The following is an 18,267-nucleotide window of genomic DNA, read 5'->3' as shown; positions in this document are numbered from 1 at the left end:
CGATATACTTACCAAAGAAGTATTTCACCAAAAGATATGAGAAACAAAGATATCAAGATAAGGCTTCCTGGGATAGTCTGGACAGACAATGTAATCTGACCAACACAGCATTTTTGACAAAATTAAAAATAATAAAATGTAGACATATATTTAAGCAGCTACTAAGGTGCTTTGTCATTTTGCTAGTTATGCATAATGATACCTCCTGCAACATTGGAAATTTCAGGCTTTTGTATCTTTGTATCACAACAATAAAGCAAAGTATAAATATTTATTGAGTGAATTTAGAGAAGACATGAACATTTGCAAGGGAAAAAAGGGGGGGACACTAAAGGAAATGTGAAAATAGAAAGTAATGTTACTATAATCTGTTTGGGTTTTCACTTACCCTATGATGCAGATTTGGATAATTTAGTTTCTATTATGATAACATATAAAAGGCTGTTTCTTCTACATACTTGTCATAATACTATAAGATTTGTATCCTAAAAATGGATTAATATGATGCACTTTGTGGTGTGATGTACGAAGATGTGCTGTACTATTTTAAGATATACATCTCAATGCTATTTCAGCTCAAAAAAACTAATGATAGAACCAAAAAGAATAAGCCAAATTACTCACTAGAAAAATGGGCAAACAATACGAATAGAAGAGGAAACTCAAAGGGATCATAAGGATATGAGAAGCTACTAAACCCCGCTAGTTACCAAAAAATGCGAAGGAAAATGAGATAACATCAGATTGGTAAAATTTAAAGATCCTGTATAATATTAAATGTTGGCCAAAAAGAAAAAAACCCAAAAACTGAGACACCTGGAACTTTTTCACATACTGTTTGAGAGGGTACAATTATTGAGCTACTTCAGAAAGCACTTAAGCAAGTTCTAGAAAAATTGGAAGTGTGCATTCATTATGACCCAAATATGCCACTTCAAATGATATATTTTCCAGAATATTACATACGTAAACCAGAAGGTATGTCGGAAAATGTTCATTGTTGTATTATTTATAATATTAAAAAGTGGAACCTAAATGTTTTTCAACAGAAATGGTGAAACAGTTTAATATTCTATGAAATATATAGCAGCAGTTAAAAAAATAAGCCAGATATACACATATCAATAAGGAGAGATCTCAAACGCTGAGTAGAAAAATCAAGGCACACAACGATACATAGACTCTAACACTTGTGTAGGTTAAAAAAGCAACACAAAATATTGGCCAAGGATGTATAGGATGGATGTATGATACAAAACTACACAAAGTAAACTGGAAGACTATACACTAGGTGGTTAGCTATTGGGAAGGGAGAATGGGGCAAAGGGGGCTTGAATTTTATTTTAATATATATTTTTTAATAAAAAAGAAGTCAATGAGGAATTATCAATAACTTTCAATTCTGTGAATACTTAATTTTTGTTACATTATTCTCTGTACTTAACATTTTAAATATTTCTCAAAAGAAAGATTAAAAAATACAGATAAAACCCAAGATGACAGTAATAAGAAAATATATGATTAAAATAATTATTAATTCCTACAAAGTAGTAAAAGTAAATTTTTTCAGGAAGCAACTTGAAATATACTATATGGCCTATTTAAATTACTTTATAATTTGTCTATATATATATATATATATATATGATTAAAAAATCTAATGACTGAGTGGGGGCTCATATAATTCTTGTATTGATTCAATAATTCATCACTGTTACATATTTGAACAACAGTAATTAGAAAATGTGAACTATGAAAAATTACAGAAAATGAAATAATGTTATTTTAATTAAAATGGCTCTTTAAAAGATAATTAAATAATGTCATGGTACATATATTTTAGATGCATGGGCCTCTGATTTTAACAAGTATTTTCCTCTTCATTAATTAGGAAAATTAATACAGCTGGGCTGCCTCCATATTTAAGCAATGTATTAAAATAGTCTTAAAATAATCTGAAAACTTTGATACTAACTATAAACTTGATCTCTTTTTGTGGCTCTGTCTAACCATATCACCCACTCTAACATTTTAAAATGCTCAGTCTAAGAAATAGGTAATTCATTTTTAAGTATTTATTACGATTAAAAACATTTTGTTGTATAATGTTCTAGGTTCGTAAATGATTCTATTACTTATGAAAACTACTTGGCTTAAAAATCCAAATTCTACATGGTCATATTCGTAGGTTGAAATAGGTTAGCTTAATATAATACTAGCTGATTTACCTTGGGTTCACGTGCCTTAAAGAAGACTTAGTTTACACAAGTTGAATTCAGATGGGTAGAGAGAGTTGCCACTTGGAATTGTGTGTCCCAGATGAAACTGGCTTGTGACAGGAATGGCAATGAGAAGTAATAATTAAATGCCTTCTGGAAGAACTGTGCTTGAGCAAAACGCTACAGAAAAATGACTTCTGTAGAACTGCAGGTCAGCCGCAGACTCATTTGGATCTTTCAGATGTGGTACTCTTTACTGTGTTTACAACAGTAGTTGCATCATAAAAATTCAGTGTTACTAAGTTCGCTCACAAGAGCAACCATTTAATAAATATTCACTGCAGAGAACCCCAGGAGGGTTTCCGATAATCACATTCAAATATCAAATAGTTTATTCTTCATTTAGTCTGAATTAGAAATGAAATCAGAGAGATTTTATTTGTTTGACCATTAAGAGAGTTACTAGTGACCAAATACAGCACTAAGAAAGGAAATTTGGTGAATCATATTCTGATGAATATTACAGGACTCCCAAATAATTAACTGAACGAGGACAACTAGCTCAGCAATATGCAAGGATTTACTGTAACAGAAAGCAAAGGAGAAAGAAGGCAAGCCCTCGTGAGGGACTAGGAGGATGGGTGGTAAGCTAAGGGGACTCTCTCCCAGTCGCTGACCCCCAAACTAAGAATTCTCAGAACAAAACCCTTGGGATTTTCCCCTCTTAAAACCTGAGACATAGCAGCATTATCCACAATAGTCAAAAAGTGGAAACAACCCAAATATCTATTAGCTGATGAATAAATAAATAAAAAGTGATATATACATATAATGGAATATTATTTGGAAATAAAAAGCGATGAAGTACTGATACATGCTGCAACATGGATGAACCTTGAAAACATCATACATGCTAAGGGAAAGAAGCCAGTCAGAAAAGGCCATACTACTGCATGACATCGTATATAAGAAACGCCCAGAACAGGCAAATCCATAGATGCAGAAAGTAGAATAGTGGTTCCCAGGGGCTGTGGCTGGGAAGAATGGGGAAGGAGTACTAATGGGTAGGTTTTCCTTTTTGGGGTGATGAAAATGTTCTGAAATTAAATAATGGTGATGGATGTGCAACTCTGTGAATATACTAAAAATACTGAATTGTACACTTTCAAAGTCTGAATTTTATGGTATGTGACATCTATCTCAATAAAACCATTATTTAAAAACCTCAGGTTGGGGATGGTGACAGCACTAATGTTCATGGCGACAGAACTTCATCAAGCATCTTCCTGAAGTACATTAAATAAGTAATAAACTGTCAAGGCACAAACAGTCAATCTTTTTAAAGACTCTTCATTTTTAAAGCATGTATTACTGAGAAGTTTTATTTCACAATGACTTAAAAATACTTGAAGAAAAGACCTGAACCATGAAAAAGCCTTTTCTGCCACTGTCAGAGTTTAAGCATTTTTAGAATTTTTATTAGAATCAATGGAAGTCTGATGGGCACCAGGAGATGACCCTATAAAAAATATCTGAATGGCAGTGGAAAATAAAACCTTTTTATTAAAAAATAACAGTTTTTTTCTTAAGTGGCAATAAGAAGACTATTTGTCAAGATTGTGTGACCTTTTTGAAATCATAAAGAATTTTATTTCAGCAGGGCTTTAACTACCTGAAAGCCAAGAGAGATAATCTTAGGAAGAGAGTGAAGTTATTTAATTTCAATATTGCCAACCATGTTCCCCCTCATTCAGTTGATATAAACAGCATTTTTCTCAGGGTCTAGAGTAACTTTCTAACACCAGCAGCAGCCGGTTAAAGGTAGGACCACGTGTAGGGAACAAATGCTTCCAAATGGGGTAACATAATTTTAAATAATGTACCAAAAACAAAAAATAAAAACTTAAAACTGTGCTTTAATTCTAACAGCTACCATTAACATTTAATAATTTTTGTAATTATTAAAGGTCCACTTTGTAAGTATCTTTTTTTGACTTCAGATAAAAAGTTAGTGCTTCATTTTAATGAGCAGTCAAGCTATGATTTACAAGATAGCATATGTGGAACCAATTTATGTGCCCCAAAGAAATAAACTTTCTTTCTCACCACCCACAACTTACTTAGAAGTAATAGAAAGCAAAGTTTCTCAGTTGTTGGTCAATAGTAAGATCCCAAGTCTGCAATCACAGTTTTGAAATTCTGTACAATAAAATCTCAGAGATAGTTCCTTGAATTCTAAGATGATCATATTTTCATTACTGACTCTTCAGTTTGAACTAAATTTTATTCTCCTTTCATAGTTTTGTTATCCAACAAGCTGAACCACCAATGCAATTTCTCTGCTTGCATGAAACATGCAACACGCAACACATGCCGTACTTTGTATACTGAAGGTTAAATTCAACTTGTAGTCGGACTTCCCCTGGCCAAGTCTTCCACCCACAGAGTACAGCTTGCCACTGGATGGCTGTAGTGATCTCTAACCATTGCTAAATTAGCATCCATAGGCTGCTGGTCCAGCCCCACACTTTGTGTCCCCTTGGGAATTTGTCAGGCCGATGGGAGCCATTAAAAGTCAGGACTCGGGTGGCCAGATGGCTCAGCTGGTTAGAGCACGAGCTCTGAACAACAGGGTTGCCAGTTCGATTCCCACATGGGCCAGTGAGCTGCGCCCTCCACAACTAGATTGAAGACAACGAGCTGCCTCTGAGCTTCTGGAGGGGCAGCCAGATGGCTCAGTTGGTTAGAGCACGAGCTCTCAACAACAAGGTTGCCATTTCAATTCCCACATGGGATGGTGGGCTGTGCCCCCTGCAACTAAAGATTGAAAACGGCAACTAGACTTGGAGCTAAGCTGCGCCCTCCACAACTAGATTGAAGGACAATGACTTAGAGCTGATGGGCCCTGGAGAAACACACTGTTCCCCAGTATTCCCCAATAAAATTAAAAAAAGAAAACAAAAAAAAAATTAGGCCTGGCATAGCAAAGTGGGACTTCAGGAATAAGATAAAAAATTAGCCAGAAGTAATTCCCTCAACTTATATTTTTTTTAAAATGAAGAGAATGAAATGTAGCAAACTTTTTAAAGTGGTTGTATCTTTTTTCAGGTTAACAGAAATGTTCTATACGTTGACTGTGGCAGTAGTCATATAACTATAGGCCAAAGTTGTCGAAAATCATAAAACCGTGCACTACAAAGAGATAATTTTGCAGTAAGTGACTTACACTTCAATAAACCTGGTTTAAAAATAAAAGTCATCTCTGAATGATAGTTATGGATTTCTCTCTTTATATTCCCTTCAACTTTATATATTTGTGTCTAAGATGAGCATTATTTAACTCAAGTCAGTGAAAAACAGAGTAAGAACACTGCTTTGGCCACCTCTGCCCCTTCCATGCCCTTGGGAGTGAAGGTGGGCAGGGGAAGTCCCCAGGGTGAGAAGGTGGGCCCTCACTGTAGGGTACTGGGCCCATTTACTGTCACCCCATCCAGCGAAAGCTAAACTAGACTAGTGTGAGAACAATACCCCATTGATGGTAACGCAAGGTGAAACAGAATAAATCCCATATTCATCAAAATTTGGATGAGTGTTGTTGCTTCGCCGATGGAGGAGGTTTAAAGTGTATTATTTCCTTCCGAGGTACCTGTGCTATGAGATTCTCCTGAGACGAGCAGTACATACCCTGAAGGCCAGTTCCGTTGCTAAGGCCCGCCCACTGTGCACTTGCACAGCGACCTCACCTCTAAGCGCCCATTGCCACCCATGACTCTGAAAGGCTAGGAATAAATGTCATCAGCGCACACTGCCTGCTTGGAGGACCTGAAATTGACCTATTCATCTACATATGCTAAATATCATCCTTTAGTCATACTGGAGTGTCAGAACTGGCCTCCTGGAGAATTACTTTTAGCTAAGGTGCTATTCCATCCAGTTACATTCCATTCAGCAATGAAAGAAAGAGCCCTATGAGTCTGATTTTGTAACTTAGAGACAGAGTACTGTGGATACAGTTTGCCTCATCATACGAATACAGCGGTCTCTCAATGACGACGCACGAGAGAAACCACTCAAGTCTCAGACCCTGGAATGGTAAATCCTCGTGAATAACCCAGTTTGTTTTTATCTTCTACATACTTTGAATCATGTAGTGCATTAGTGCTTCTGTCTTTAGCACGGCTACTGGAACACTCAGAACCGAAGTGGCTCCCTACTTTTAGCACATGCATGGAATGCTAACAACGTACGTTTTGTACACTATTCTAACCTTGGCTTCAACTTACTTTTCTAATCTTTATCTTCCCTTTGTCCTAATTTCTTCACTACATTTTTGGTGTTTGTGTTTTTTTTAAAGATGTTTCAAGTACTTTTAGAATGAGGTGGAATATTAAATACATAAATAAGTGTAGTGTACCAGTACACATATAGAAAAGCTGCAACTCTTCAATAAACTGATTCTACAGTCTACCTTCAATGAAGTATTAAATACACAGATAACTATAGTGCACTCAAAACAAATGCAGAAAACCAGTATCCTCTCTATTAACTGATCCCATAACCCTGTTTAATTGAGGTGAAATAGTAAATACATCGATAATTATTAAATGTACAAGTAACTACAGTGGACTTGGTATCAAGGTAGAAAGTGTAACTTCTCTATTAACTAATGTCTCAACTTCAGGGTTTTTCAGTGTTGCAGTGGAAATTTTTGATATATCATCTTTGGATACAGGCTCCATCAATTCCAGATCAAGGATCATTACATACTGATATTGCTTGTATTATTAATGTTTTGCAGTAAATAAAACAAATGAAAAATCCTATCAGAAATGGGTTTTTTATAACCTTATTTAGAAGGTTATACTTCTAAAGAGTCATCAATAGAAAACCAAGCAATCATTTTAATCATTAAGATTTTTTTTTAAAGTTCTCAACAACTCATATTATAAGTGAACTGCCGTTGGTAACTGTGAGGTTCATTTTTTAGGACACTTCCTAAATAACAACATGCAGAACTCAGTTTCTCTACCTACAAAATGGGCACATCTCACGGCATGTGTTAAAAACTCATCTTTGGTACTGTGAATGTGAGGGAACTGAATTGCTCGGTTTTAGAGCCATTCATCTGAGAGAGAGATTCATAGTACATTATCTAGCACAACATGCGAGTTATGAGTCATTTATTAAATAGGACCTCATGCCACTGCCCGCCTTCTTACTCACAGGGTGAGGCCAATAATGGCAAACTTTGCACAACTGAAAAAGTCAATGAAAATGTAATTGTATTTCCTTTTGAGTTATTAATGTCATCTTTGTATTAGAAAAAGTAAGGAAATCTTACAGATCACCTTACCAACAGAATCTAAACCAAACGAAATGAAAGATAATTAGTTACTAAATGCTCCATTTTGCTGGCTGAACTCACTTCATGTAAGAATGAACTAGGAAGCCACGTGACTATAAGCATCAATGCGACTTTTAATTTCCTCTGAGCAAATCAGAAATGGCTACCAAGAAAGAGGTCTTGGGTCTGAGAACTAATTTCTGTTTTTCTGTATCTTTAGATTCTGGTTCTGAGACTGATAACAGGTGGGGACGAGAAGGTATAGGGAGATGTCTCAAGTGACACAACAAAAACCTGTGCTCTCTTTACTAACACTGCTTTCTAACGGGTTCCTTGCCAGTGTGTAAACCTGGTGGTCACAGAGCAGAGTAACTATGTCATAGTTTTCTGAGGTCCACTGAAAAGCACACATAGGTTTGCAGAGAGCAGCTGAGAAAGGGTAGACAGAACCCCAAAGATGCCAGGTAGGTAGGTTACGCATGCCTACTTGGGAAGCTCAAAACACACTGGGCTTCATTAAGGTTCATTGTTCATTCAATGAACATTTGGCTGGGTGCCTGCCTGCTGAGCACCAGGCACTGTGCCAGGGCTGTGAGGTGGGCTGGGCCTTATCACCTCATAAGAGAGCTAATACAGGTACAGAGGAACAGTCACAAGATGAAGAGAGATGATTTTCCTGAAGAAACTTGGGAAGAGCTGTAAGGAAGTGTTAGCATTTAATTGGGAGCATCGAGACTACATGAGAATCCAACATGAGATGCAAGTAGGGCAATGAAAGATAACTGTTATTCTAACCAGAGCTCACTGACTGAAGAAACCCACCTGACGCATAACCCTTAAGGTTTCATAATAGATTCCTCTCTTGCTGTGTGGCCTCTCTTCATTCTCATCTACACAGTGCACTATCAGGTTAACTGCTACCAACCTCCACAACTTCCAATAGGTTTCCTTTACAGACATAAGTACAGTGAAGCTTATCATCACCCTGGTTCCCAGTGCCCCACAATCAAACGCCAACTTTACCTTTCCAGCATCATAAGCCACTAGGTCCTTTCAGAACACATCCTAGACACCTGCGAGCCACTCGGTGCTCCAACACAACGGCAGTGTGGAAGCACCTTTGTGCATGCTTTTCCCCTTTCTCTGGGCAGCCCTGCTCCTATTTCTGCAGGACCCATTCATTCAGCCCACATGCACTGACTGAGCCCCAGAGACATGCCAGGCACATCCAGACACAAAGCACCAAACTCACTAAGTATCACTCACAATACATGTTTTACTAACAGATTTTTCACAAACCTGTGGAATTAGCTAATTCAATCATATAATCTTAAAATTATTATACTTAGTATTTTAAAACTTAAAGTGCCGAAAATAATCTAGTAGCCATGCACATATCAATCACCGCTCATTAAACAGATGTTAATATTTTGTCATGTTTGTTCCAAATGGCAATCTTAATAAAGCCTAATTCCTGATAGTTTCCTCCTCTCTTTCGCCCTAGAGGCACCACTATCTTAAATTGGTGTCATTCCAAAATAGTCTTACTTTTACTATACATGCATACATCCGTAAACGATAGCAAACATTGTTTAAATATTATACAGTATTGTTATGTATATTTTAAAATGTTCATAATGATATCCTCCTATACCCATTCTTTTGCAAACTGTGGTTTTCACTCAGAATTCTATTTTGCACAGACGTCCATATTGATTCATGTATATCTAGTTAGTTCATTTTAACTGCTCTCAAGTTTACTTATCCACAGTTTATTTCCCAGTTCCATCCTGATGGAAAATTACGTCCTTTCTAATATTTTAAGTTGGTGCAAAAGTAATTGCAGTCAAAAAGGTTAAAAATAATTGCCAAAACCGCAATTACTTTTGCACCAACCTAACACTTTTGCAAATAACGCTATAGTGAGCATCCTCATACCTGTCTTCCCGTGCACACCTGTCAGACTTTCTCCAATGATACCAAATCTTGAAGTTTTAAATCTTACGCTGCTGTCTGTTTCTCACTCACTGTTGCGGTTTTTTTATTTTAATTTTATAATAACTGATTGTGAACTCATCTTTAGTGATGTTAGTTTCTCATCTGGGGATTCCCGAACAATACGGAGTTACATCTGGGTTACAGACTCACATGTGGTACACACCTGGGGTTTGCCAGGGGTGCAGCCCTATGAGAGTCATGGCTTAATGAGGCGACCTTAAGTTCAAACATACCAGCCTGGGCACACAGGCGTACAAGGCCTCATTCTTTGGTCCCTGCATAGGGATTAAACCCAAGACTCTAGTGCTTTTTTGGGGGGTTTAACTGTCCCAGGCCTCCTGCAGAGGCAGCTCTGCATCCTAGTTCTAGCACCTGACGATTTTCCTTTTTTTTTTTTTTACCATTTCCTCTATGCACTGACTTATATTATTGATATAGCAAGTATTTCTAAATTATCAAGAGAATTTCTATAGTTAATTAAATTGCCAGAATAAAAGTCCTAACTGAATTCTTTAAATATTAATTTTTCTATTAGTGTAAAATTATAGATTTTAAAATCTGTTGGCCTTTACTTTTTGGAAATATACAATACGATAGTATTGAACTTATGAGTTGCTCTTTTTCAGGCTAAAGATTCCAGAAAACTAAAAAAAAAAACACTGAATAAATTAAAATCAGTTTTTGACCATTTTAACTTCCTTGGCAAAGTATTTCATTGAGTATTACAGAGTTAAAAATTTTTGATTTACAATTTTACACTTTGTTTCTAATTTACCTTCCTATGAAAAACTGGCTGGACATTTAAAAAATGATCACATAATTTGATATTTGTATTTTAAAATTTTATTTATCTTATTTGTATCCTTCATGCCTTACTAAACATACTAAATGCATAATGGTTAAGGACCAGAGATGAAAAATTTCTTGAGTACACAACTTACCCACCTAATATTTTTGAATTCATAGCAACAATTAGGTAGAAAAGATAAGCTACATACTGCATTCTCTTCACTAAGGATTTTTTTGAGAAGTAGAACAATGACAATGTTAGAAATAACTGAGAGACAAGTTACTATGGGCACATACCTACTTAGGAGGAAGCAAACCAAGCGTAAAAATGCAAGCAACCAAAGTATTTTTATGGTAGGCTTTTGTGGAATATGTAATTACAAAGAAAGCAAGCCACAAAGAGGATAGCAGGGATATCACCATTTGGAGCTTAGGGAAGTCATTTTTATAGTAATGATGTTTTTAAATAATCTAAGAGGCTATTTAAATATAAAATAATAATTATGATTAAAGATTTTTTTCAGTAATATATTGGTTTTGAATTTACTATATTTGAATACACTGAATTATTTCATATAGTAATTACTTTATACAGTGGTTTTACAGAGTTCTAGAAGAACTCAAGGCAAATTGAAGGTATTTTCAAAAGCTAACTAAATGATAACATTCCTAGTAACTATTTCCTAGTAAAAAACAATCAATACCAGGTTTTCAAAACCAATTAGCTTTACCAAATAATTAACAATTAATTTTGGAAAAACATCCATTACCTGTGTCTACATATGATAAGTCAAATTTCTAAAGATAGCATAGTAGCTGTTGGTACAGAAGCTTACCAATACCACATAAAACACATCAAGCACAGGATTGAAGGATAATCAATACTACAAGAGGCTTCTCAAAATTAGAAGAAATTGACATTTTTGGTGTCAAATTCAGGAAGTCAAGTTAACAGTGACAACACTAACAGAATCACTTGCTGCATCCGGGACAACTTAATAAGGCATGTAACTGGAAGGTGTGTAAAAAGCTAGAGCCGTCGGCCTGTACCTGGTGCTGGCGATGCTTGGCGACTCTGCTCCAAGCCTACATCTTTCTAGCTGACTGGCAACAATCTGCCTTTCCACTTCCAGTTCTCGGGTGAGTCGTTGAAACTGAAGCTCCTGTGATTCAAGGAAATAAAAGGCATATAAGGCGGCAAGGTTTGCTGCTCAGAAAGATATATGAATTACTGTATGTCACAGGAAACATAGGAACATACCCATAACATAACACTAGTGTGGCTCTGTGAAATCAGCGTTTTGGAAAGAACTGTGGGCCTAAACACCCTCCTGATTTGTAGATTTTGCACACTTAAAGGTACTAGAATACTTGCCTTTGTTTGCAGTTAGAAACATCTAGAGATTTATTTGCTTTTCTTTTTTCTTTTTCTGGTGCTAACTGAGGTTTTCAAACGGTACTTCTGCTACAGTGCTGTACAGAGCCCGTACTTGATGTGTCTACAATAGAGGCCCACCAAGCAATACAAGGTCTTCGTCCTCATTAGCTAATTTTTATATCGCTCACACTGTTTGTAAGCACAGCATTAAAAAAATGTAAGTTCCCATGATGAGAATCATTTTACCATTTTTAACAGAAGCCTTTTAATTGTTAAGGAAAACAAAATCATTCTAGTCCCGCAGAGAAAGTCTTGTTATATTTACCAACAATATAAACAGCAAAATTTTTCTATTGTCACAAATGTATTCATGTATCATGGTGTGAAGGAGTGGGGGGGATTTAAAAAGTCTGAGCAATAGTATAGAATTTAAAATTGTATTAAAAAGCTGGAAAGACTGAAGAAATTATATTTCCCATTCTATGCTGTATCATAAAGGCAAGGAAGTTGTATTGTGAGAGAAAATGCTTTTAACGTTTTCTTTTATACTTATCTCACTGTTATCTTGACAGGATTTTAATAAATTTAAAGCATGCTATGCTATTAAACATCTATAGATCAAATCAAGTGTACTCCAAAGGCTTTGAAGCCATAAATAACATCTTCAATAACACCTCAAGCTCCCCTGTGCCATATTATCTCCTTACAAGTCTACTCAAAGCAAATGCTGAACTTGTACGGTGTTTCATTGGACAATGACTGCTAGTTCAAAATACCAGGCACATGAACCCCAAACCTACAAACTAATCAGAAATAAAACTACTTGAGCTACCTGTGAGTAAGTACTTGTCTGCCATGCAAAAATAAAAATTAACTGAAAAAGTATTAACTCCCTGTGCAACCAGGCAAATGGGCAATTACTTGACAGCACTGATTTTGCCAATTCTACAAACGATTCTTAGAATAACTTTTAAGAAATCGTCCCTGCACTACTTATTGTTTTCTGATAATGAGAATCCTTTTCTAATGAGCCCATTGGTGTGGGCATATAGAGCACGGCCTGAATGAGTGGCTGGCTCCATGATGCTGTACAACACGACCGTAATGGGACACTACCAGTCTCTGCAGACAATTCCTGGACCACTGGTTCTTAATATATGTTCAGCAACAAAAGACCACATAGATAATAACTGCACAACATTCAGTATCAAGTAGTTGATTTTAAGGACAAATTGTATTGTTTACCTCACACTTAGTCTTTCTTTGCCCTTAAACAGTATCATATTTTTTGTGATACACTTCCACTCCTTCCATTATTTTACTCGGTTATTTATTATACACCTCTTTTCCCAGAAGACTGGCTGCTTGTATCAATCTGGGACAGGAAAGGTCCATCGGTGAACCCCAAAATATTCCTTGAGCTTTCACATTACCTTTGTGTTCTGATTTTGGTGGCTATAGGGATTGAGGGCTGGAGTGTTTTCTACAATTTGGGATGGCCAAAAGTTACCAAGGTAGGATTAAGATACATTTTGTCAAATGAGGACATAAAATAAAATAAAAAACTCCATTCATAGAAAAAAATTCCATTTTAGTGGATTTTTATCAGGTTTGTGACTATGCTCTTTTGAGCATCCTTTGAAGAAAATGGTTGGGAAATTTCCTCCTTGAAGGCAGACGTTGGAAGCCACTGTCCCATAATTCCTTCCTTCAGAAGCAGAGACAAGTGGCTTTGGCTCTGCCAAGAATATGCCAGACTGACTCAGGTGCTGAAGCCAAGACTTTGACGTTAGGAAACACAAAGCTCATTTTCTTCCTTCCACTTCCTTTCTGCACTCCCTACAGTAGGTCTGAAGGTCATATTCTTAACATGGAAATGACCTCCATGTAAACTGCTACGTTTATGCTTCATTGGCAGTGTTAGTGGTTTCTCTATCTGACCACGTTTGTGGCACAGGTTTTGACACTTCTTGGAAGCTTAGTCTCAAGCAAGGCTTGTTCTCCAGTCCTTATAACAAATGTGGGAATTCACTTAATACTCACTTAATAAATACCTTTTTCTGCACAATAAGCCATGTCAGTCACTGTATCTTGCAACTAGAAACCTTGACTGACACACCTACAGAAACCATTTGCAGTTGTTGAGCTACTAGGAGAGCCTATGCACACATGATGTCGCTACATTTTTTTTTCTTTAAAAGTTGGGTAATTCTGTTAATATCCGTATGAAATGAGTGAAATCCACATTTTATTCCTGCTGGATACGGAGTCCATAATACTGAACATCATTGGGTACTTGTATCAAAACCATTCTACCCATTATTTGCTTACACTTCTCACAAGCAGGATGTCATTAAAGCCCTGAAAGCACAGTATCAGGAACCATGGGATTTGTTAACATTACCTAATACCTGTGAATATTTATTTACAAGTAAAGTATATGTATATTTTGTTACAAATTAATATTATCCTTACATAACATAAACTGAATGCTGAGATGGATGAGTAGGGTGTAAATATTTGACAATTCTGTCTCTACTGGCTTCTTTGACTGACGACGAAAACAGTATTACAGTCATATAAAAACGCATCTAATGATTTCTAAAATAACACTCATTAAGATGATTATGCAGAGATACCATCTACAAAAAAAATGTTTATATTTTATCCTCTAAACTTAGATTATAAAGGCTGATCCTTAAATCAGCATCCAAAACTGGGCATTTGGATTATAAGAGGATCTTATATTTGTTCTCCTTTGAGAGGAGTAAAGAAAAGAATGTTAAAAGCACGTGCCAATGATTTAGTATATGACAATTTCCTCTTAAATTCTGGCAAAAAAGACCATAAGCAAACTTTGAAGGCAAGTCAAGTCTACTAATATGCTATAAAAATGGAGTCAGTTCACATTTGTTTGAAGGCTTTATTTTTACCTTATGTCTCTCATGTAAAGATATTGATAAATATTCTGAGAGAATCATGGAACAGAAGAAACAAAGCTTCACTTTTTCATGACCTTATCTGGCTCTCGTATGGCGGACACAGCTGCACTGTCCAAGGAAGGACATGGTGCTCCAGCTGTCAGCTACTCCAAGGGTGCCCGTCTACAAAGAACCACCTTCCCCTAAGGTACACCCTGCTGGGTAGGCTGCATCTAGCCCCTGACTGAAGTGGGCTAAAGGCCTGGCTCAGATTTGTTAGAAATCTCCCCAGGGGCTTGGCCATCCTGTGCAGTCCCTGGACTTCTCCCCTGCCCAATCCTGATTTTCCTTCCCCTCTCTCCTCCAGTGTTGATCTGTAATAAATACTCTGCATGCTAGACCCCAACCTGAGACACTGTCGTTTTTTGGCTTCTTTTTATAGAAAATTTCTTGACAGAAATTTTCTCTCCTAATTTTAATACTGTGAGATAAGTCAAATGTACAGAAAGGCACAGACAATAACACAATGAGCTTTGGAGAACCTGACTCAGCTATAGCAAATCTTAATATTTTGCTACATTTGCTTCAGGGTTTTTTGAGAAATAAAACATTACAGACAATGAAATTCCTTGTTTTCTCTCTTTTCAATCCTATTCCTTTCTCTTCCTTCCTCCCCAAAAGGAACCATTATCCTGAATTTGGTGTTTAATAATCACATGAATATTTTATATTATTGCTACTCCATATTTACAGATCCATAAGTGACATATGAGGTCTGACAAGTTCGTGAACTTGTTGTAATGATATTACTAATCTGTTTTTTTTTTAAATATCAGAGGGATTATTCATTATGAATTTATACCAACTGGACAAACAGTTAACCAAGTTTACTATTTGGAGGTGCTGAAAAGGCTGCGTGAAAAAAGTTAGATGACCTGAACTTTTTACCAACAATTCATGGCTCTTGCATCACAATGCACACGCTCACAAGACACTGTCTGTGAGGGAGTTTTTAACCAGTAAACAAATAAATGTATTGGAACACCCTCCCTACTCACCTGATCTGGCCCCCAATGGCTTCTTTACCCGAAGACAAAGGAAATATTGAAAGAAAGAATTTTGATGACATGCAGGACATCAAGGGTAATATGACGACAGCCCTGATGGCTATTCCAGAAAAAGAGTTCCAAAATTGCTTTGAAGGGTGGGCTAGGCACTGGCATTGGTGCATAGCTTCCCAAGGGGAGTACTTCAAAGGTGACTGTAGTGATATTCAGCAATGAGATATGTAGCACTTTTTCTAGGATGAGTTCGTGAATGTAATTGTCCGTCCTCGTATAGTATTGCTTTGCATGTTCATACAATTTATATCAATGGTATGCAGTTTTATGCAGATTGCTTTTATTATAAGATGATTTTGAGAGTTAGTAGTATCAGTACACATAGATCTAGTTCATTTATTTTCATTACTCAATAGTATTCCATTGTACGACTATAGCACAATGTATTTATATGTTCTCATCATGATGACTCCTTGGGTTGTTTCCAATTTTGTGCAATAATAAGCATGCTGCAAAATAAGCATCCTTGTATAAACCATCTTTGTGTACATGTGCCAGGCTTCTCCAGAGTAGAGACCTAGAAGCGGAATAGCTGGGTTGAAGGCTATGCACATCTTCCACTTTACTTGACAATGACTGCCAAATTACTTTCCAAAGTAGTTGTTTTCATTTATATTCCAGTCAGCAGTGTATGACAATTCCAGTTTCCCCACATTCTCACTGAAATTGATTTGCATTTTGGGGTTTAAATTCCCCCCCTTTTGTTTTGGTAATCTGATAGGTATGGATGCTATCTTGTATTTGTTTCGTTTTGTATTTTCCTGGTAACCAACATCTTTTCATATGTTTATTGGCCATTTAGTTTTTTGAATCTCATGGGTGTAAACTCTCAGGGGAGACTTTTCCCTACTACCAGCACCCAGGCCGGTCCTCTTCTGTGGGTCAGCTTTCTGATCACCCTGAGGCAACACTGGAGCTTTCTAAAGTTTTGGCTTTGGGTAAGGGATCTTCCATGAGAATCCCCTCCTGAGGCAGCCTTCAGATGGACTGTAGCATGTCACTGTCAAATGGCATGCCCAGATCACCTAGGGCTGGCAGATACCTTCAGGGTAAAAGCCAAGTTTACGCTTACTTAAGTTTAGGAGTCTCACTTCCATGTTAGCTTTGGTTTCTGTGAATTCCTTACTTTATTTCCAGCTTTGCCTTTACTTTTAAGAGGACAATTTAAATAGTTTTATTCAGCATATTTCATTTCTTTCAGGGGAAAGACTGGTTAGGGTAATGAATAGACTCCCATTTCTGGCACATGCCATCCAGCTACAGTTGCCCCCTCGCCATCACTTCCACCTATTCATTTCAAGTTACTCTAACTGATTCACTAACTCAGGAGTAGCTCCAATAATTACCGCTGCTATGATGGCGACAAGAAAGAGCAGTAGGCACTCATACCAGGCCCTTAGTGATGACATCCTCACTTCCTGTTCCCACATTCACACTAACCGTCAGCTTCCGTCCAGGCTTGGGGGAGGGAAGTGTCCTCTCCTTGTCTAAGGCTGGCCTCGCCATGACCCCTGCCTTTTCCAGGGTCTGGCTTCTCTCTTCTCAATCGTGTGTTTAATCATCCCAGTTTAATGATCCTCAAGTTCTTCTCATCACACAACACATCTTGATCCCAGGACTCCTCAATATGTTACCTTCCCCTTTGACCTCTACTATCTTTTAATAAATACTTCTCTTTAAATTGACTCCTTTTTAGGACAGTATCATCCCAGGTATTAAAATCACTAAAATAATGGTTTCTAATGTTTTTATAACTTCCTAATATAAACTGAAATACATAATATTTTTAAATGTTCATCAATGTACTAAAAATCATCTCATATCAATTAGCATGCCTTCCCATGCCTATAAATCTCAGTAAGAAAGTACTGAGTACTGGTCATACTGAAAGAAGAAAACTGACATAGTTAAATGACGGATGCAATCAGTAGTTAAGAAACATTTTTATTTCAATAATTGTTGCTTAAAAATCTTCCCCCCGAAATTTTACTTTTGTGTCTTAGTGTCACTGAGAGATCAATCATCACTGAATAATATATTAGATTTTTAAGGTAAATCACATCATTCAGGATATGTCCAGTTCTCAGGACATGCTAGAGCAATTTTTCCCCTTTCCCATGTTCAAAAGATGAGGAGATTATGATCATAATTATATCTGTGAGGCTCTTGAGCCAGGTCTACAGAACTACGTTAAATAGGAAAATTTAAGAGCTAATATATTCTCAAAAACATCCAAAATATTATTCTTTAATCTAGACTGGTACTAAAATCAAAGCATCAATATTTTCCAGGCTCCTTGATCTCAGCCTTAGGATCACTAGCCAGTAATGTAGAGGTAGGTGATCAAACGCCCTAGCAGTGTGTTTTTTTTTTCAATAATTGACAAATCTTTATTAGATCTACTTGGTAGTCTCTAAGTCATACATAATTAATTATTAAAATGCTAGGCGTATGATAGCTATATTTGGTACTGGTTAGTTTCCTTTGTTAAAAGGAA

The 18,267-nt window shown here is 36.6% G+C and overlaps 1 protein-coding gene across 14 annotated transcripts in view; it reads right to left on the bottom strand.

The window, feature by feature from the left end:
• PKP4 (plakophilin 4) overlaps positions 1–18,267 on the bottom strand; it is a 228,528-nt gene that overhangs the window by 91,290 nt on the left and 118,971 nt on the right. For 11 of the 14 annotated variants that reach the window (XM_074336670.2, XM_074336698.2, XM_074336705.2 and 8 more), the window contains one exon: positions 11,401–11,513. The exons of the other annotated variants lie outside the window; for them this stretch is intronic. In XM_074336670.2, the coding sequence (XP_074192771.1) occupies positions 11,401–11,513 (113 nt within the window). The remainder of the gene's footprint in view (positions 1–11,400; positions 11,514–18,267) is intronic. 14 annotated transcript variants of the gene reach the window in all.

The sequence above is a fragment of the Rhinolophus sinicus genome, chromosome 17 (genome assembly GCF_057876585.1).
Source record: "Rhinolophus sinicus isolate RSI-liver-muscle chromosome 17, RSI-T2T, whole genome shotgun sequence".
NCBI classification, from domain to species: domain Eukaryota; kingdom Metazoa; phylum Chordata; class Mammalia; order Chiroptera; family Rhinolophidae; genus Rhinolophus; species Rhinolophus sinicus.
Note: the sequence above shows the minus strand (reverse complement) of the source record. Positions and strands in the feature narration are given on the sequence as shown.